The 21,168-nt window shown below is 37.6% G+C and overlaps 2 protein-coding genes and 1 pseudogene across 3 annotated transcripts in view; 1 reads left to right on the forward strand and 2 right to left on the reverse strand.

The window, feature by feature from the left end:
• The first annotated feature begins 1,505 nt into the window (after positions 1–1,505).
• LOC112589268 (uncharacterized) lies at positions 1,506–4,178 on the forward strand. The gene has a single exon (XM_025301865.1). It carries the CDS (start codon positions 1,595–1,597, stop codon positions 2,708–2,710), a length of 1,116 nt encoding a protein of 371 aa, XP_025157650.1. The 5' UTR covers positions 1,506–1,594; the 3' UTR covers positions 2,711–4,178.
• A 1,295-nt stretch (positions 4,179–5,473) lies between these two features.
• Positions 5,474–21,168, reverse strand: part of LOC105182034 (dual oxidase-like) — a 38,066-nt gene continuing 22,371 nt past the window's right edge. Inside the window, exons 2-3 of one of the 2 annotated variants that reach the window (XM_025301804.1) lie at positions 6,410–6,505; positions 5,474–5,883 (exon numbers count right to left, since the gene is read on the reverse strand). In XM_025301804.1, coding sequence (XP_025157589.1) covers positions 5,708–5,883; positions 6,410–6,505 — 272 coding nt within the window. In that variant the 3' untranslated portion in view covers positions 5,474–5,707. The remainder of the gene's footprint in view (positions 5,884–6,409; positions 6,506–21,168) is intronic. The other variant, XM_025301805.1, reaches the window with a different exon arrangement.
• On the reverse strand, positions 15,603–16,884 carry LOC109504493 (uncharacterized protein K02A2.6-like; annotated as a pseudogene).

The raw sequence follows: 21,168 nt of genomic DNA on the forward strand, positions 1-21,168 counted from the left end.
TCTCAACGGCTGATCTTAATGAATTTACTCCTTCTAACTGTAACGTTTGTTTAACAAAACCGTCCGACAAGGCAGAAATGAATTGCGCGCATGCTATTTTATCTCGCACCGCGAAATCACACTCCGTATATGCTAAACGTGCTAACCGTTCAATCTCATTTCCCAGAGACGCGTAATCCTCATTGAATTTTTGTTTTCGATTAACGAATTAAATAATATGACTGAGCCGAGAGCCCCTCTCCAAAAAGTAATTCTAATTTCGCCTTAATCTCCGAAAACGAAATCGCTCCGATTTCCATGTTCAAGAATTAAGCGTGCCTTTCCTCGAAGACACGAAACAAAAGCCACGGTCTTGGCCGAATCGCTCTAACCATTTGAATGCGCAATTAAATTAAACTGCGCCATAAATTCATGAAGAGGAACGCTTCTGTCATAAATATCCGTTTTTAATTTAAACCCGAGATCCAATTGCGTATCCCCTACCGGATGACTAACTACATTCGGAGAAATATTATTAGAAGAACTTAACTGGATCAAACGCTCCTCTAAACGCTTCAGCGTTTCGTCCCGCTGAAGAAGCTGAGACTGAAATTCGGCCTCTCGTGCCTGCTGCAGCTGCCTTTCCTCGCGTAACGAGCTCAGCTTCTCACGTATGGCCCGCAACATTTCCACTTCACTTGGCTGCTCCGGCGTCATTACACGAGGCCTCTTTCTTAATTGTATTCCTGACACAGTCGCCGTTGACGCGTCACCGGAATTCATCCCGGACGAGCCCCCAAAATGTTACGCCCAAGCGTCGTTTTCCTCTCACTCACGATCACCCGCGTAAATAGTAAGCAACACTCCCGTGAACAAATAACAAGAACTCTTTAATATAAACAAAACTTTGTACAAAGTTTGCGAACGAGAACAATTATTCAGAGAAAACTCTTTAACGTAATTCGATCGAATCGCTCAATCGCTCCATAGAAAGTTACCCCAGCTGTCAACAACAACAACAATCGTAACAACGGTTGTTAAGATGAGCGTCGACACATTCCACGTTCGGCAAGACGTATATACGGGAGCGTAATAATATTATATACCAATTAAAAACATTATTGTTAACATGGTGAAAATTTCTTCGGAAATTATGACAATAGGCTCTTGATTATTCTGAACAACTTGCGTAATTAATGCTATTTCATTGATAAAAGTAGGAACTTCACAGAACTTACGTGAAATTAATGCAGTATTACGTTTGTAACACTATGTTGCAATAATAACTTCATATATCCTGTTTCTCCTTATTATAACATATCACTTAAAGTGTGTAGAGTATTTACATATTTCATTTGTTCACTTTAATACATACATTTTTTTTAATGAAATGGTTTCGCGAAAGTGTAAAAACGATCCTGATAAATTTTGCTACATCTGTGGTGAATACGTTCCATAAAAGCAAAAAGTTCCTATAACTCAAAATATCAAAACATGTTATTTTGAATATTTTAATATTGAAATAAAAAATCTTGATAAACCATGGGTTCCTCATACAATTTGTACAACTTACTATCAAGGATCGAGATATTGGTTGAAAGGAAAAAGAAGTGACATGCGATTTGGTATTCCAATGATTTGGCGTGAACCAACTGATTATATAACTAGCTGTTACTTTTGCTCATACCAAATCACGAGCTATAATGCTCGCAATAAGAAAAATATCTCTTATACAACACTTTCATGCACTACAAGACTTGTTTTTCATAGATCTGATATTCCTATTCCTTCTCTACCAATGAACCCTTCTTTACCATCTTTAGACAACGACAATCTTGTTGATGAGAACAATGTAGATTTTGAAATTTATGAAATCGATCCGGTTGATGATAATAGTCCAAAGCCTGTCAATCAGTCTGCTTTAAATGATCTTGTAAGAGATTTAGGTCTATCTAAAGAAAATGCAGAGTTACTGGGATTCAGATTGAAAGAAAGGTATTTGTTAGAATCAGAAACAACGTTTTCTTGGTACAGACACCGTGAAAAAGAATTTATTCCTTTTTTTTCTATGATAGATTCATTAGTTTTCTGTAATAATGTATCTGACTTGATGCATTTTTTGGGATTAAAGTCTTATAATGTTAATGAATGGAGACTTTTCATTGATTCCTTAAGACGAAGCCTAAAAACTGTTCTCCTTCACAATGGGGGAATATATGCATCAGTACCTATTGGACATTCAGTTCATTTAAAAGAAACATATGAAAACTTAAAAACACTGTTGGGATATATTAACTATGAACAACACAATTGGTTAATTTGCGGTGATTTGAAAATTTTATGTATGCTTCTAGGACAACAGCAAGGTTTCACCAAATTCCCATGTTTTCTTTGCGAATGGGATAGTATAGCCAGAGAACTTCATTGGACAGAAGAAAAATGGAAAGTAAAAAGAAGCTTGGAACCTGGCGTGAAAAATGTAATAAATGAAACGTTAGTTGATCCTAATAAAATTTTGTTACCTCCGTTGCACATAAAATTGGATCTAATGAAGCAATTCGTGAAGGCTCTGCATAAGGAAGGAAATTGTTTTAAATACCTCTGTACAAAGTTTCCTCATCTTAGTGATGCAAAGATTAAGGAAGGCATTTTTATTGGGTCTCAAATTAGATTACTTATTAAAGACGAGAAATTTGAAAAAACAATGACTTGTTTAGAAAGAGAAGCTTGAGTTTCATTGAAGAAAGTGATTCTGGGTTTCTTGGGAAACAAAAAAGATTCTAACTATGAAGAATTGGTGAATAACTTGCTTGAAAAGTTTATGAAATTAAGATACACTATGAATCTAAAGATACATTTTTTGAAAAGCCATCTTGACTACTTCCCCAAACGTAGCTTAAGAAGCGTAAGCGAGAAACAAGGGGAAACATTTCATTAGGATATTAAATAAAGAGATGGAAAAAAGATATCAGGGTCGATGGGATATTCATATGTTAGCAGATTACTATTGAAGTATTAAGCGAGACATTTCTGACATGGTTCATAGTAAAAAGTCCAAGAAACGCTCTTTTGACTCTATTTCTGGATAAATAAAATCTTTTTTTATTAACATTTTCGCTTTTGCCTTCAGTAATTGGATCATCTGGTTTTGCCTTCAGTGGCTGGGCAGCCTTTTAATCTTGCCTTCAGTGGCTGGATCATCTAGCCTTGCCTTTAGTAGCTGAACAGGCTTTTAATCTTGCCTTCAGTGGCTGGATCATCTAGCCATGCTTTCAATAGCTGGGCAGCCTTTTAATCTTGCCTTCAGTGGCTGGATCATCTAGCCTTGTCTTCAGTGGCTGGATAGCCTAGTGAAAAACGGTATTTTTTGGCTATTTAAATCTAATTATTTTGAAAACCTGACGTGATAGAAAAATTCTAAGGCCAGATTCGTATTCAGCGGACAAAATTACGTAGGAAATGATCTTTGAAATCCAAAACGCATAAAGTTTTTGAAATTTTGCAGGTCTGTGTTATCATTCAAACGCTTCAATTGTTGTCGATAATGTTCAGCAGTTACTATTTCGTTCGGTTTCAACAGCTCATAATATACGACACCCTCCATATCCCACCAAATAAAGAGCATTGCTTTGTAACCGTGGATGTTTCGTTTTAATGTCGACGTTGATGTTTGGCCAGAATCGACTCATGGTTTCTTGTGTTTCGGATTGTCGAAATAGATCCATTTTTCATCGCCGGTCACGATACACCACGAAAAACTCTTCTTTTTATGCCTTTTTATGCCTAACAAAAAAATCGAGATATTTAAACGATTAACAATGGCATTTTTGGTCAATTCATGTAGCAGCCATTTTCCTTCTCAGCGAACACAATGTAACATGTAATATACTTGTTAATTATAATTTCCTACTCAACAATGTAATTGTTACTCAGACAGCACCGAACATCCAATGGATGTACGTTTCACGTCCAATTTATGTTCGTATGTCCGATTTACGTCCATGGACATAAATTGGATGTAACAAGAATGTCCTTATTGGACAGCGGACCTGTAGGACGTCCGATGTACGTCCATCAGACGTCCTATGTCCGAAGTTGTGACAAACGTACCTATGGACGTCTTTTGTAAAAAAATTGACATATAACGGACGTCCAATGGACATCCGTGTGCTGTCTGGGTATATAACACATGCGTTATATACCAGTTATATTGTTCAGTAGGAAATTACAATTAACAAGTATGTTACATATAATATTGTGTTTGTTGAGTTCTTTCTGGATCTTTTCCATAGCTTGTAAACATCGTGGAATAGTTGATTTATCGACTTCGAGCTGTTGATTTAATAAGTCGTTGACTCAATTCTTTGAGTGTTTGAGCAGGTTTCCAATACAGCTTGCAGTTGTTCATCTTTAAACTTTTTCGATTGACCTGGCCATTGTTTGTTGTAAACGTCACAATCACCATTTTTGAATCGTTGGAATCAATCTCTACATACTTATTTCCTTGATGGAGCAGATTCACCATAAATTTTCGCAAGCTATCAATGAGCTTCAGCTGAACTTTTTTCAAATCGAAGTAGTATAGAAGTACACATTGGAAAAACAATTTATCAGGTCCCATTTTAATTCGGTTATAGAAAATTGTGTAAATAAAGAATGACGTCTGATGACTAAATTTTAGTGGAAAATGTTCACACTTTAAAATGACATGAGAGACATCTGTCACTGCCCACAGCATATGCAACTACATAGAGGGCAGAACCATGTGAACAGCGGCTTTCAATGGCTGCGTTCAGAAAACACAACGGTTACACAACGGTTGAGTAATTCGTCGTTATTGGTCTGAATGTAAGGATCTAACAGTAAGGACTAATAATTACTAAGCACTCATTGAGCGCTTTGTTTTCTGAACGCAACCATTGTAACCTTCTAATATAGGGTGTCCGGTAATTAGCTGCCAACCCGTGAAGTGTGAAGGTAGATTGGGTTAAAGCGCTTATACGTATACACACATCCATTCTTATGTCAGAATATACAAAGCGTCTCATAAATAATGTTGCAGAACTCGTGGAGACAGAGCGGGTTAAGACAAACATAAAAGTCCTATACCGTTTTGCGAGATTCGCAATAATTATTGAGTTATTGATTACAGAAATCTGACGAATGAACGCGCGCCGAGATGGATAATCGGAGGAGCGTCATAGCTTCTGTTGGCGGCGTGCGATGAGACGTAAACGGCTAAATAAAATACGAATAGCGGCGCGTTGTCTTTCCCCTCGCCGCGCAACGGCAACAGTTTCTAAATCCACTGGGTCGCGTTATGACCCAAGCTGCTGCAACGCTTCTCTAATCATCTATGTCGACGTGTATCCATTCCTCAGATTTCTGTCATTAATAACTTGATAACTATTGCGATTCTTGCAAAATTATACTCTACTTTTCCTTTCAGCTTAACCCAATCTTTCCTTCCAACCTTCACACTTCGGGTGGGCAGATAATTACCGGACACCCTGTATAATAGCGCAAACAAGAGGTGTCTTTCATGTATTGCATATTTTGAAGTTCAAATTCGAGAACACAATTTCATAAAATTGTAAAGATTTAATTTAATAGATATTTTGGTAGAAGTTTAATGCGTTTTTTAAGCTGTTACTGGGCAGTTATGTTAACTTTCATCTAGTAACTGAAAAATAAAATTATTTGCTACCCCGATTATATATTTAGTTAATTAAAGATTATTACCGAAAAAAGCGAATAACGCTGTTCGATTTTTTACAGATGGTAGACCTTCATCACCTTGCATAAACAAGTCACTGAGTTTTCGAGGAGATGGTCTATTTTGACCAGCCATAGCATAGACACTGTCGGAGTATGCTGCCGGAACTTTCCGAATTAGTCTGCTATCTACTTATGTAAGAAGATACAAAACATATATTAGTATTTCCACAAATAATCACTTACACTGCTTTTATGCTTTTAAGTACACTAATTCATAGCTATCTTATCAAATTTCCTACGATATTTTTTGTCATTTTGTAATTTATTGATAGTAATGAAATTTTTTTATGACAATATAATTATATAAATAACTAATTTTTAATAGTTATATGTTAAACTAAAATTTTCACAAATTTTTCGTTCATGTATCAAGTTAGAAAAACTAAGCAAAGAAGAATTAATTTTTACTTTAGCTTAATTGCGCAAAGGAGGTAATAGAAAATTATCGTTATAAATAGTCACATTTTTATGTACTTATCGTAATGATACTACAATACTATTGAATCAGAATAAACAAAGTTCATAGTTAAACAAATTTAACAACTTTTAGTAAAATGCTCGTCTGCTACATAATTTTTAAAAAATTCAAATAAATAATATATGCACTAAAATTATTGTATTTCTATATTATTAAATAGCATCAAATACTTGCCAACAGATCCCCAATCAGGATGAGCCAAGTTGTTATAAAATCCATCATATCTCTGTTTAATGTTCATATAATTATGGCCCGCTCCTGAAACAAGTTCTTTTATACTGATAAGTTAAGATTTGCTATTTTCGTCGAAACGCGGATACCATAATGTCCAATAAATAATTGATTAGATGATACACAGCAAACACAGGATATAACTATACAGGGTGTCCCATTTTAAGTGTCTACCCCAAATATCTCTCTTATTTTTTATTTTAAAGAAAAATGGTTCAGACACGTTTTGTATGGTTTCGAGGGAGCCATAATATTGTATCATTGATTTGACCTTGAAGAGTCATTTGAAGGTCACGTGAAGGTTACCTCAATTTTTTTAGATGGCACCCGCTATTTTTTATTATATATTCTTGTAGCTGACCTCGAGAGCTTCCCAAAACACTATAATGAAATGTTTTTTGGTGAAGCACTTTTCGAGTTATAAAGCTCCAAATTTACAAAATTTTAATAAAAATACAAAATATTTCGTAAAACATTCACTTTCCGATAGTCTTATCTTACATGATCCAACCAGTCAAGGCAAGATCCGAGCATTATCCAACCAGTTAAGGCAAGGTCCGAGCATGATCCAGCCAGTCAAGGCAAGATCCGAGCATAATCCAGCCAGTCCAAGCAAGATCCGAGCATGATCCAGCTAGTCAAGGCAAGATCCGAACATGATCCAACCAGTCAAGGCAAAATCTTCTTTTGTGTACAATTACTTAAAGTGTTCAAAAACTTGGCCATTTACTTGTATGCATAGCTCCAGTCTATGCTGAAAGTCGTCCCTAACTTTCTCAAGAACACCTACATTAATATTTCTGCAAGCCTGTCTGATCCGGTTTTTCATAATTTCAACGGTTGTAGGCTTTTGCGAATAAACTATATCTCTAATGTAGCCCCAGAAATAAAAATCTAGGGGTGTCAAGTCGAGTGATCTTGGGGGCCATTCTTGAACTCGGCTGCCCATACCAATCCACCTATTCGGAAATCTATTGTTTAAATGTTGTGTAACAGCTCGAGATCTATGAGCCGGTGCTCCATCTTGTTGGAACCACATTCGTCTGAGTAAATCATTGTCGACATGTCTCAAGAGGTTGGGTAGGTCTTCTTGAAGAAATCTTAGATAGATTGCCGCATTGAGATTTTCTTCAAAAAAATTTGGACCAACAATAACATCTCCCAGGATGCCTGCCCAAACGTTAATGGACCACTGCCGTTGGAACTCTTGGCTTCTCTGCCAATGTGGATTAGCATCTGAATAATAATGGCAGTTATGTCTATTAACGCCTCCTCTATTACAAAACGTGGCTTCATCAGAAAAAATCAGCAATGAACCGGGGATTTTGTTGGATTTGATCTCGAGCCCAGTTACAAAAACGTACACGGCGTTGGTAGTCCCTCTCTTCCAATTGCTGAGTTAGATGAATGTGATATGGGTGAAACTTGTTGAGCTTGAGCACACGATTGGCTGTTCATTTAGATATATCATATTGCCTTTCAATTTGTCTCGTAGAGATTTGAGGATTCAAAGCAACGGCACCTATAACAGTCAATGATGTGACTTCATCAGGGCCCGATTTTTGCCGGTTTCTTCTAAGAAAACCCTGTTCAGCTCTGTCGCAGAGTCTTTTTATTACTTTCCTATCAGGATGGCGTCTGTCTGAACTTCTTCAAATCTTTCAGCATAATGCCTTTATGCTGCCGACTAATTATTCCTGGCCTCACCCAAAATGCGAATCATGTCCACAATTTCATTTGGTAGATAAGCAGCCATAATTATAAAGAAAAAAGGGCCACAAGACCAAAAATTCTTGTCTTACAAAAAAAAGTCAATGGATAATAATATGCGTCTGTCTGAGACTTCGCCAAAATACCGACAGTTGCCCAAGTAAGAAATTTGAAACAAGCCTCTTGATATTTGTTTCATTAAAAGAATTGATAATTGCACTTTCACAATTGTTACAGTTCATTGATTAACAGGCAATACAGAATCTCGTCTTGATTGGTTGGATCATGCTCGGATCTTGCCTTGACTGGTTGGATCATGCTCGGATCTTGCCTTGACTGGTTGGATCATGTAAGACAAGACTATCGGAAAGTGAATGTTTTACGAAATATTTTGTATTTTTATCAAAATTTTGTAAATTTGGAGCTTTGTAACTCGGAAAGTACTTCACCAAAAAATATTTAATTAGAGTGTTTTGGGAAGCTCTCGACGTCGGCTACAAGAATATGTAATAAAAAATAGGGGGTGCCATCTAAAAAAATTGAGGTAACCTTCACGTGATCTTCAAATGACTCTTCAAGATCAAATCAATGGTACCATCTTATGGCCCCCTCGAAACCATACAAAACGTGTCTGAACTATTTTTCTTTAAAATAAAAAATAAGAGAGATATTTGGGGTGGACACTTAAAATGGGACACCCTGTATAACATACATTAACTATATAACATAGAAGTAACATTTAATATAAATGCTGTTATAAGTTACTAATATTAAGGTTAGTTAATTTTTGTTTATAATATCAATATAACTGTGTTTTAAAACTATTATATTACTTTATTATGTAATGGTTACAGCGATATAACGGCAATATTATTTAAATATAACACGTTATATATAAGTTTATAACAAGTGTACATATGTTATAAAATGTGTAGTATTCATGTTACATTTATGTCACATAACAGTTATATTTACATTACATAATTTTCTTTAATCATAAATGCATGGTTGTAAGGAAGACATAAGATAGTGGCAATAATTTGATTTAAATAATTGCTTGAAGATAACGTAAAAGTCACCTTCAATTTCTTATATGGGACTTATTTTTTATTGCATACTCTTATAGCTTACGTCGAAAGCTTTTCAAAACATTATAATAAAATATTTTTTTATTAACAATTTTCTGAAATATTTTAAATCTTGTCACGACATTTTTAACGTGAGTCCCCTTACTTCTCACGATTCGGGATGTTTGATTAAACGTTAAGATTGTTGCGTGGATTGGATGACGTGAACCTGTCGCATGATCCCCGCAATCTTTTAATCTGACTTCACCCGGCTTTTATTTATTGGATTATAAAAAATGTGATCTATGAGCATGCGCCTACAACTAGAGAAGACATGATGGAAGAATACGAATAACTTGCAGATGTGTATACAGGGTGTCTCAGAACTTTGGGACACGGACTCCGTAGGGATATAGAGCTAAGTGAGAGGAACAAAAAAGTCCTCTGCCATAATGTGAAAATCGTAACAGTTTTTTTAATTATAACAGCGCAAAGTTAGGCGTTTTCTACGCCCAGCGCGGCCTATAGACGTTCCGCGGCAAGCTATGTGCGTAGGGGCTGAACGATAACGCAGCTCGCGCTGACCGTCGCGCGGCGTCAAAGCGCTAACAAGGAGATGACGCAACCTGTTTCATCGATTTCAACACGAGTAATAGCACACTCGATAGATATGATGCCATGTATAAACGCCCTAACATAATATGCGTGAATGCGTCTTTGTTTACGAGTAATTTGCAGTTAAAGTTTGGCTAGCGGAGCCGTGACACACATAGGGCGCAAGTTACAACACTCTTTCACGAAGCCGGCGTGGCTGAGCAGACAGAGGCTCACGCGCCGCGAACACTTGCGCCGACGACGGCGTTCGAGTCCCGCCGACGACTGGTTCGGTTTTTTTTTCGTATGTAAAGACATGTAACAAATATTTTTATATTGTTCTTATGTATAATTCCTTCTTTTGTTTCTACGCTATTAATCAAGGCTAATTAGGAGAGACAGGTCTTTCAAATATGAACACAACTTTTTTGTTAATTAAAATAAAATGTTTTTTTCGTGTAAATCTATTTCGCATAAATATTTCGTATGGTATGGGAAAGAAATGGCCAGACAGTGATTTTTTTGTGTGAGAGAAACCCGAGAGTCGTTAGAACCGTTACAAGTGGAAAGGAACCCTCTTCCCTTTCCCCTTCTCGTAAAGGGATTCTCATGTTTTGTGACGTGCTCGCTTCATTCTCTAGGCAATCTTCGTAACGTGAACAGTGAAAAACTCGTGTTAAAAATGGAAACCACGTTTGTAGATGAAGCAACGATCAGCTATGTGCAAAATCTAGCAAAATGTGATATTATGAAAGAAGAGTTGATGGACGCAATAGAATATCTTCGAGGTAAATATATTGAATGTGTGAGCAATGGAAACATATACTTGTACATAGTTATTGGCCTTATATACAATATCAATTATATTGAATTCATATTTGCAGATGTCCTGATACAATTTAATTTAATTAATAATGAAGCGCCAAGAAAATTATCAAAAAATTTCAAATTAATTGGCGAAAAATTGTTTGAAAAATTAATTAAACTGTTGGGAAAACATAAAATATCAGATGAGGTGGAATATTATATAGCAGAAGGAGAAGACGTGATTGAAGAAGATGTTCACGCGATGGAAGATGTTCAATCGTCTTCTTCGGACGAGCCTCATACGAATCAAAGAACGGAAGAGTCTTCTCCGGACAAGCCTCATACGAGTCAAAGAACGGAAGACTATGAACCTCCGCAAAAAGTTGCAGCGATGGATCTAGTGCCATATGACGTAAAATTTAAAATAGTTATGACCGCAAACGAACATCCGAATTGGAGCTTCCGTACGTTACAAAGCAAGTTTAAACAGCATTTGTATTATCACAGTGAAGTTGCACACTTCCGCAAATACATTTTATCTGGTGGAAATTATTGAGATAAGCTGCAATTAATAAAACGGAATGTGTATGATCGGTTTACGGAAGCAAGAGAGCAAAGGCAACTTGTTACACGACGTCTCCTTCAACAGTGGACGATGGCTGCAGCCGTTCAATATAACAAACAAGGAGAAGAAAGCGAAGAACATGACAAAGCTTTCCGCTTTGTAGCATCGAACACATGGTTAACGTCATTTGTACGTGAATACAAAATTTCTAACCGTCGAGTTGTTCGGTATTTGTCAAAAAGAGAAATAATATCACCGCAAGCTGTGATGGAATCCGCTGTACACTTTCAAGAATTAATTAGAAGTATATCACTGGATTACGACCTGGATTTCATAATAAATTCTGACCAAACGGGCTGCGAATATCGCGTAAATGTTACACGCACGTACACGCATACTGGAAAAATTGGTACAATTATATATCGGCGATCTAAACAAAGTGACTCACTCTTATACTGCACAATATTCTGTCACACAATCGAGCAAGCTATTAAATAAAGTGTTCGTTTGCTTACAAGAGACTTCCGACACATTTGGAGTCCGGGTACAGAAAGAGGTAGATGCGTTATTGCTATTATGTAAAAATGTTGTTCCAGTCTGCTCCAAATCAGGGAAATTAACAACGTCTCTCTACCAGCAATATTTGAAACTGGTTCTCAAGCCGTACGTTGGTAATCATCAGTTTTTATTTCTTGTTGATTCTTGGGGAGGACAAAAGAATATCCATATGTATAACGAAATATTTCGCGATAATAACAATAGGCCAACGTGTAACCTACAAATAATACCACCAAAATGTACGCCAATTTGTCAACCGTGCGATGTTTTTTTCTATAGACAGGTCAAAATCATTATAAAGCGTATACAGAACTGTCCTTCTTTATATACCGGCAACGAAAGTATAAATTTGAACACTCGTGCTGATGCGATTCGTATACAATTGCTCACACACTATCTGTTATCAGCACCAGTTTTCAATTTTATCCTCCAATATGCGTGGTATGCGTCCAGTCTTGTTGACAGTCGCGAGATATTTTACAATGTCAATCAAATATGTTTTCCCTCAACTATACATAGTCAAAAGTTTATTTGTGCAAAAAATTATGCGTTCATTACGTGCAGTTGGTGCAAAAAACTATTATGTTTTACATGCTTTTATACGGCATTCCATCCGCAGAGTTGCGACAGCATGACCACATTTTATAATACGTAACTTTCATTTATGTGCCTTATATTTGTCTTGTGTGTGTGTCTGTATGTGTTTTGATACGGACAAAAACATTTTATTGTAATTAATAAAAAGTTGTGTTCATATTTGAAAGACCTGACTCTCCTAATTAGCCTTGATTAATAGTGTAGAAACAAAAAAAGGAATTATACATAAAAACAATATAAAAATATTTATTACATGTCTTTACATACGAAAAAAAAAACGAACCAGTCGTCGGCGGGACTCGATCGCCGTCGTCGGCGCAAAAGTGTTCGCGGCGCGGGAGTCTCTGTCTGCTCATCCACGCCGCTTCATGAAAGAGTGTCGTAACTTGCGCCCTATGTGTGGCATAGCTCCGCGAGCCAAACTTTAACTACAAATTACTCGTAAACAAAGACGCATTCACGCATATTATGTTAGGGCTTTTATACACGGCATCATAGCTATCGAGTGTGTTATGACTCTTGAAATCGATGAAACAGGTTGTGTCATCTCTTTGTAAGATACCATCGCGACAGTCAGCGCGAGACGCGTTATCGCTCAGTCGCTACGCACACAGCTTGCCGCGGAGCGTCTATAGGCAGCGCTGGGCGTGGAAAACGCCTAACTTTGCGCTGTTATAATTAAAAAACTATTACGATTTTCACATTATGGCACAGGACTTTTTTGTTCCTCTCACTTAGCTCTATATCCCTACGAAGTCCGTGTCTCAAAGTTCTGAGACACCCTGTATACAGGGTGGGTGATTATAAGTTGCCAACCCGAAGTAGATTGGATTAAGACAAACATAAAAGTTCCATACCGTTTTGCGAGATTCGCAATAATTATCGAGTTATTAATGACAGAAATCTGAGGAGTGGTAGCGCGCCAGCATAGATGATTGGAGAAGCGACTTTTTTGCGCTCCTAATATAATATTAATTTAATGTTATAATAATATAAGTTTAAAATTATATAACTAATACTTCAAAGAATTCTATTTTTAACTTTTCCTATTAAGAGTTTAAATTAATTATTTTTGCTGGAAATCTTAAAAAAGGAAATACCTAGTTTTAATTATTAGGAGCGCAAAAAAGTTCTGAGCCTTTTTTTGCAAAATTCAAAATTTATTTAAAAACAAACAAAACTATATTAATCAACGAAATATTTCCCGTTTACATCGATGACCTTTTGCCATCTTTCGGGCAGCTTGCGAATTCCCTGATGGTAGAAGCTCACCGGCTTCGAGGCGATAAAGTCATCAATGCATTTTCGTATCTCTTCAAGTGTCACAAAATGTATATCAGTCAAGAAATGCTGCAGAGACCGGAATAGGTAGTAATCGGAAGGCGCCATGTCTGGGCTATACGCCGCGTGCGGGAGAAGTTCCCAGCCTAACGCAAAGATATGGTCCTGAGTCACTTTCGCAACATGTGGTCGGGCATTGTCATGAAGCAGTATCACTTTACGACGTCCTTTGCCAGTAAATGGCCTCTTTTCTTCAAACGCATCGCTCAAATTGCTCAATTGTTGCTGATAGCGATCTGCCGTTACTGTTTCACCCGGCTGTAACAACTCGTAATACAATACACCTTTCCAATCCCACCATATGCAAAGCAAAACCTTCTTGGCGTGGATATTGATCTTTGGCGTCGATGTCGAAGGTTGACCAGGGTCAACCCATGATTTTTTACGCTTCGGATTATCATAAAGTATCCACTTTTCATCAACTGTAATGATTTGGTGCAGAAAATCCTTTTTCCGGAACCTTGAAAGCAAAGTGAGTGCCGTGTCACGCCGTCGATTTTTGTTGTCTTCGGACAGTGCATGCGGAACCCATCTGCCTTCCTTTTGAACTTTTCCCATTGCATGTAAACGTGTGGAAATGGCTTGTCGCGTAACGCCAAGTTGCTCTGCAAGCTCCTTTTCAGTTTGTGCAGAGTTTATATCCAACAATGTTTGCAGTTCGTCCGTTTCAATCTTTTGAGGGCGTCCAGCACGCGGTTCATCTTCAAGACTGAAATCTCCCTGGCGAAATTTTTGATATCACCTTTTACACGTAGCATAACTTACAGCGCTCTCTCCATATGCAACACAGATCATTTCAGTGGCTTCAGCAACATTTTTCTTCAGATGAAACGCGAAGTGGATGGAAAATCGAATATGCTCTTTTGTTATTGCCATCGTGAACACTGCTCATTTTAAGGTTATGTGCATCAAACGCCAAATCGCGCGATGTTACGAAAGACCAAATGTCACTGCTTTAAAACCGCAAGAGGGCGGGAAAATTAATGCAATTTAAATTGTGGTTTCAGTAGTATGAAATCTAGGGCTCAGAACTTTTTTGCGCTCCTAATAGTAAGTAAACTGATTTTCGTAGATTTTTGTAGATTCTTGTAGATACTCAATAAATATACATGTCTAAAAAATATCTTAAAGACTTTTTTTAGAAAAGATATCTTTAAGAAGTTTTTAAAACACACATGTTTACTGGGTAACTTCTTATAATATGGTATTATTTATTTTGAGGGGAAATTGTTGAATTGGAGAATATAAGTTATAGTAGCAGTCCAACAAAATCGAGTGCGTTTGTTTCTCAAGATAATAATGTCAATCTGCAGGAGAAGGAACAAACATTCGTATCTTCTAACCCGAAAATTGAGGAGCCTGGACCATGTATACCGAAAAAAAGAAGAACATTACGTGCGCTTAATAATTTAATAACCGAGAAACTTGTTGCAATTTTAGACAAATGTCGAGTTAGTGATCGAGATGTTGTGCATATTTTATTTGTAACAGCTGAAGCTTTAGGTCACGATGTAAAATCGTTAACTATTAATAGATCGTCGATTCTTCGGATTCGAAAAATTTTGCGCGAAAAAAGAGCAAAAAGCTTTAGAGATCGGTATAAAAAAATCGAATTGCAAGCTGTTGTTTTCCACTGGGATGGTAAACTGTTACTTGATATTAAAAGTAAAAATATGGCTGAGAGATTCCTTATAATAGTTACAGACGGCGATACTGAGCAAATACTTAAAATACCGACGTTATCATCCGCAACAGGAAAGAATCAAGCAATCGCGGTTTATGATGCATTAGTTGATTGAGGCCTTATTGATGCAGTAAAGGCTTTATGTTGCGACACAACAGCATCAAACTTAGGATGTGTAGTGTCTTCGGAAGGTCCGAGTAACTAACTAACGTGGAATGGATACTGCTGTTTATTTGTAATTCGTTTCGGAATACAGTTTACTAACGCTAACGTCCGACTCTGAACATAGAGGCCATCCCGTCTCTTCTCTTTCGTCCCCCGTCTCTCGCTTCTTGTTTTCTCCGCTCTCAACGCCATCTACCATCGGTTGTGCCCAATCACAATCGGTATGTGACATCTTCTTTCCCTCCAATTTATGCGTGCTATAATCTCCATATCGTTGGGGTACGGTTTTGACTCGAGTGGATCTCCGAAGTTCTCGTTCTGGTTCTCTTGCTTCATTTAGTCGTTGCTCTTCTGTCTGCTCTGCGTCTGCTACTTCTGCTTGTTCTGTCACTTTTGGAAACTCGTCCCAGTTTATTTTTCCGCTGTTTCGCCCGCACGAGGTCGTAATTGATCACAATGTCTTATCCACGTTTTTCCGTTTTCTATGCTCACTTCATATGTTACTTGTCCCGTTGGTTTTACTATCCATGCCGCACTCCACTTATCTGATATAAGGTAGCTTCTAGCCGGATCTCTTGCTTTGAATCGTCTAATCTTTTCTGTATCTGACTTTGTCATTTCTTTCACGTTATCAGGATGTAGCCCATCTAATACTGTCCGTAAGCGTCGTCTCATGAGAAGCTCTGCTGAGGAGACTCCTGTTTATACTTGGTATGATATGTTGCATGAATAGAAAACGAGCAAGTCCCTTTTCCCACTCATTTCTGGATATCTTCTTCAATGCCATTTTCATCGTTTGGACGTATCTCTCTATTTGTCCGTTTGACGATGGGTGGTACGGAGGACTGTACATCGCCTTTATCCATTGTTTCTTAGGAACATTTGATATTCGTTTGATGTGAATACTGTGGCATTATCGGATACTATGGTTTGCGGCAGTCCGTGTGTCGCAAAAAGGTATCGTAATTTACTGATTACCGCTTGCGCTATACAGCTAGCTGTTTGAAAAACTTCTAACCATTTAGAATAGGTATCCACGATCAGCATAAATGTCTGTCCTTGGAATCGTTCAGCAAAATCGCTGTGTAACCGAGTCCACAATTTTCCTGGGGATGTCCATATAGTTCCTCTAATTGGCTGCATATTATTCCCAATTCTCTGACATAAATCACATTTATTTATATATTCTTCAATATCTTTGTCCATTCCTAGCCACCAAACATAACTCTGAGCTAATGCTTTCATTTTAATTATTCCTGGATGTGCATTGTGCAATATTTGTAGTACATGATTTTTTGCTCGTTCCGGAATCACTACTCGTGATCCCCATAACACACAATTGTTTTGCACTGATAGTTCTGTTTATCGTGCATAAAGTTTATCGTGTTATAAAAGAAGTGAAACGACTCTCTCGTTGATCTGCTGGAAACCCCTGAAGTATCCAACGATGTACTCTGGATAATGTTGGGTCGACCTGTGTCCATTTTCCTATGTCTTTTGTGTTTATTGTTATCTTTTGTGATGATTCTAGCATTTTTATTTCTTCTAACGGTGGAATATTGAAATCTGACGTTTCTAACGGTAGTCTGCTTAATGCATCTGCATTTGCATGCTTTTTCCTTCTATATTCATGTCTATATTCTAGTTTATATGCATATACTGCTAAGATTAAGCTCCACTATAATAATTGTGGTGACATTATCTGAGGAACTGCTTTTTCTGGATGAAACAGTCGTAAAAATGGTTTATGATCTGTTAAAATCGTAAAATGTCTCCCATATATGTATGCATGGAACTTTTTTACTCCAAAAATTATGGATAAAGCTTCTTTTTGTAACTGTGAATAGTTTCTTTCAACCTTTGCTAAGGTTCTTGATGCAAAAGCTATTGGTCATTCTAAACCTTCTGAATCAATGTGAAATAGTACGGCCTCTACTCCGTACTGTGAGGCGTCACAGGCAAGAATGAGAGGTTTTTCTGGATCATAATGTGTCAAAACAGTAGATGCTGTTATCATTTGTTTTGCTGTCCATAATGCTTTGTCATGTTGTGATGTCCAAACCCATTTTGTTCCTTTGTCTAGTAATCTATGTAGTGGTTCTAGTATCGTTGCTTTGTGTATAGGAAACATGAATAAAAATTTAATAACCCTAAAAGAGCCTGAAGTTTCTCTTTATTTTCTGGAATTGGTGCTTTTAATATAGCTTCAACTTTTTCTGTGACTGGGTGTATTCCGTCCTTATTTATTCTGTAACCCAAATATTCCACAGCATCTGTCTTAAGTATGCACTTACTTTTCTTTAGACGTAGATCTGCGTTATACACATATTCTTTCAAATGCTTGATTTTCTTTGTCCTCCAGCTGTTCTTTAGAACTTCCAGCTATAAGTAGATCATCCAGATATACTACTACTCCTGGTAATCCTGCTAAAACGTTGTCCATTACTTTTTGGAAAATGCTTGGTGCTGACGCGATTCCATAGGGTAGTCTTTTGACTCGATACAATCCTCTTGGTATGTTTATTGTAAGGATTTTCGATGTTTCTTCATCTACTGGTAACTGCAAATAAGCTTCGGATAAATCTAGTTTTGTAAATTTCTTACCTCTTGCTAGTTTTGCTAGTAATTCCGTTGTTGTAGGCAAGGGGTATGTCTCTGTCTTTATAGCCTTATTTACGATAGCTCGATAATCTCCACAAGCGTACATGTCCATTCTTTTTTGGCCCACTTCGCGTGTTGAACTGCTTCTGAAACATTTGCTGTTTCTAACCTATGTAATTCCTCATCAACTTTTTTTCTTAGCACGTATGGCACGGTTCTGCTTTTCAAGAATATTAGTTTGATGTTTGAGTTAACCTCAATGTTGATTGGGGATCCCTTATGTAAGCCCAATCCGTTTGCAAATACTGCTTCTTTCATTTCAGGCTTTGCGTGCATATGTTGAATTCCTTCCACTGATATTCCTAGAGCGTTGAACCAGTTCCTTCCTAACAGACTTGTTCCTTGACCTCTTATGACAATCAATGGTAATTCGTGCCTTTGTCGTTTGTATAAAACTTCCGCTGTGAATGTTCCTCTAACCTCTAATTGTTTGCGTGTCCATATTCTCAATATTATATCCTCTTTTTGTAGTTTTGGTTTCCTTATAGGCCATAACTTCATAAAAATTTCGTCACTTATAATTGTGCAAGTAGCACCTGAGTATATTTCAAATGAAAGTGGTTTCCTGTTTATTTCCAACTCTACTGTATATATTTCATTTGATAACGCTTCTTTAATTGAATTTAGACAACACTCAATGTTCTTCTGTGTCGTCAAGCTTTGCGTATTCATTACCACGTGTGTGCTGCCCTCTCCCGATTTCTTTGTTCCTGAGTTGTCTCCTGTCGCTGCGATTTTTTCTTTCGAGAGACAGACACGTGACCCTTCTTTCTACATTATCGACACTCCACGGATACAAACCGGCAGTCATTTGGTGCATGTCCTCCTCCACATGTGAAATAGGGCTTTTTCGATGCTGGCAATTTTTCTGCTTTCCGATGCATTGTAGAAGTACAAATAAGTTTCCGCCGTTTGACAAACGATGGCCCCACCAGAAGGTTATGTTGAAATTGTCAGCTGTAAAACGTAATATCGTAAGTTTGGACATCTGGTAACAACATAACCTTGAAGTATTAATGACTCCGTATCAGCATCACATAATTTTTTTCGTGCGAAAATGTCAAGTTTTGTGCCGAATAAGCGTCATTTGCGGGAACTTTTGATTTACTTCTTTAATTTGAAGAAATCTGCAGCTGAGGCACATCGATTGCTTGTAGAAGCATATGGTGAGACTGCTTTAAGTGAGAGAAGTTGTCGTGAGTGGTTTCAAAAGTTTAAAAACGGTGAGTTTGACGTGGAAGACAAAGAACATAGTGGAACGCCGAAAGTGTACAAAGACACGGAATTGGAAACATTATTGGAGGAAGATTCATGCCAAACGGAAGAAGAACTTGCACTTACATTAGAAATGACTCAACAAGTAGTTTCACATCGTTTAAAATCGTTGGGAATGATTCAAAAACAAGGAAATTGGGTTCCGTATGAACTGAAGTCGAGAGACGTTGAACGCCGATTTTGCACGTGTGAAATATTGCTTGCCAGGCATAAAAGAAAGGGTTTTTTGCATCGTATAGCCACTGGTGATGAAAAATGGATCCACTACGATAACCCAAAGAAGAGAAAATCATAGGGACCACCTGGCCATGCTTCAACATCGACAGCCAAACCGAATATTCATGGAAAAAAATTCACGCTGTATATTTGGTGGGATCAGCTTGGTGCCGTGTATTATGAGTTGCTCAGACCGAGCGAAACCATTACTGAAGCTCTCTACCGAACACAATTAATGAGATTGAGCCGAGCACTCAAGGAAAAACACGCCCATTACTACTCCAGACACGACAAAATTATTCTCCTACATGACAACGCTCGGCCACATGTTGCAAAACTGGTCAAGACCTATTTGGAAACACTTAATTGGGAAGTCCTACCCCACCCGCCGTATTCACCAGACATTGCCCCTTTCGATTATCACTTGTTCCGGTCGATGGCACATGGCCTGTCTAAGCAGCGCTTTACATCATATGGAGATACTAAAAATTGGGTTGATTCGTGGATAGTCTCAAAAGATGAAGAGTTCTTCCAACGTGGTATCCGAATGCTGCCAGAAAGATGGGAAAAAGTAGTGGCTAGTGATGAACAATACTGTGAATAAAGCGTAATGTACCGTTTTTTCACAATAAATTCCTAATTTTTTATAGAAAACGGCGGAAACTTATTTGTACTCCTAATATTTTTCTTATTGCGTTCATTTTTCCAAATTCCATGCGTGACAGCATTTCTTACTGTGTTTATTATTCTTAGATCCGATGCATTCTTTCTAGCTGTTTCCACCGTTACCGCAATGTCTAGTGCTTTCTGAAAAGTTAAGTCCGTCTCTGTTAATAGGCGTCTTTGTACTGCTTCGTCCGCATACTAGTCGGTCTCTGAGTATGCTGTCCAGTGTTTCCAAACCCACAATGTTCCGATAACCTACGTAATTCCGCAACGTATTCGGCTACAGATTCAGTAGCTGTTTGATCTTTTTTGTTGAACTTGAAACATTGTACTATTTCAGATGGTTTAGATGTGAAATGTTCTCACATCATGCGTATAATCTCCTCGTATGGTACCTCTATTGGAGATTTCGGCATTACCACCGAGCGTATGAGTAAATATGTCGCCTTTCTACATACACTTAAAAGAATAGCGCGTTGCTTCACCGGATCTACGATCTCATTAACGATAAAATAGAAATTCAATCATTCGTTATATTGTGTCCAGGATGTATCCCTCTCTGGCAAAAACTCTTCCATGAGTCCCGTAGCCAAACCTCCGTGAAACGCTGCCATTTTGTCCCCTTTTTGGTGAGTTCCTCTTGTAAGCACTGTTCACGTTTATTCGTGTTTTTATGATCCCATCCTCGTCGCCAATTGTAGTGTTTTTGGAAGGTCCGAGTAATTAACTAACGTGGAATGGATACTGCTGTTTATTTGTAACTCGTTTCGGAATACACTTTACTAACGTTAACGTC

This window comes from Harpegnathos saltator, unplaced genomic scaffold (assembly GCF_003227715.2).
Source record: "Harpegnathos saltator strain DR-91 unplaced genomic scaffold, Hsal_v8.6 scaffold45, whole genome shotgun sequence".
In the NCBI taxonomy this organism is placed as follows: domain Eukaryota; kingdom Metazoa; phylum Arthropoda; class Insecta; order Hymenoptera; family Formicidae; genus Harpegnathos; species Harpegnathos saltator.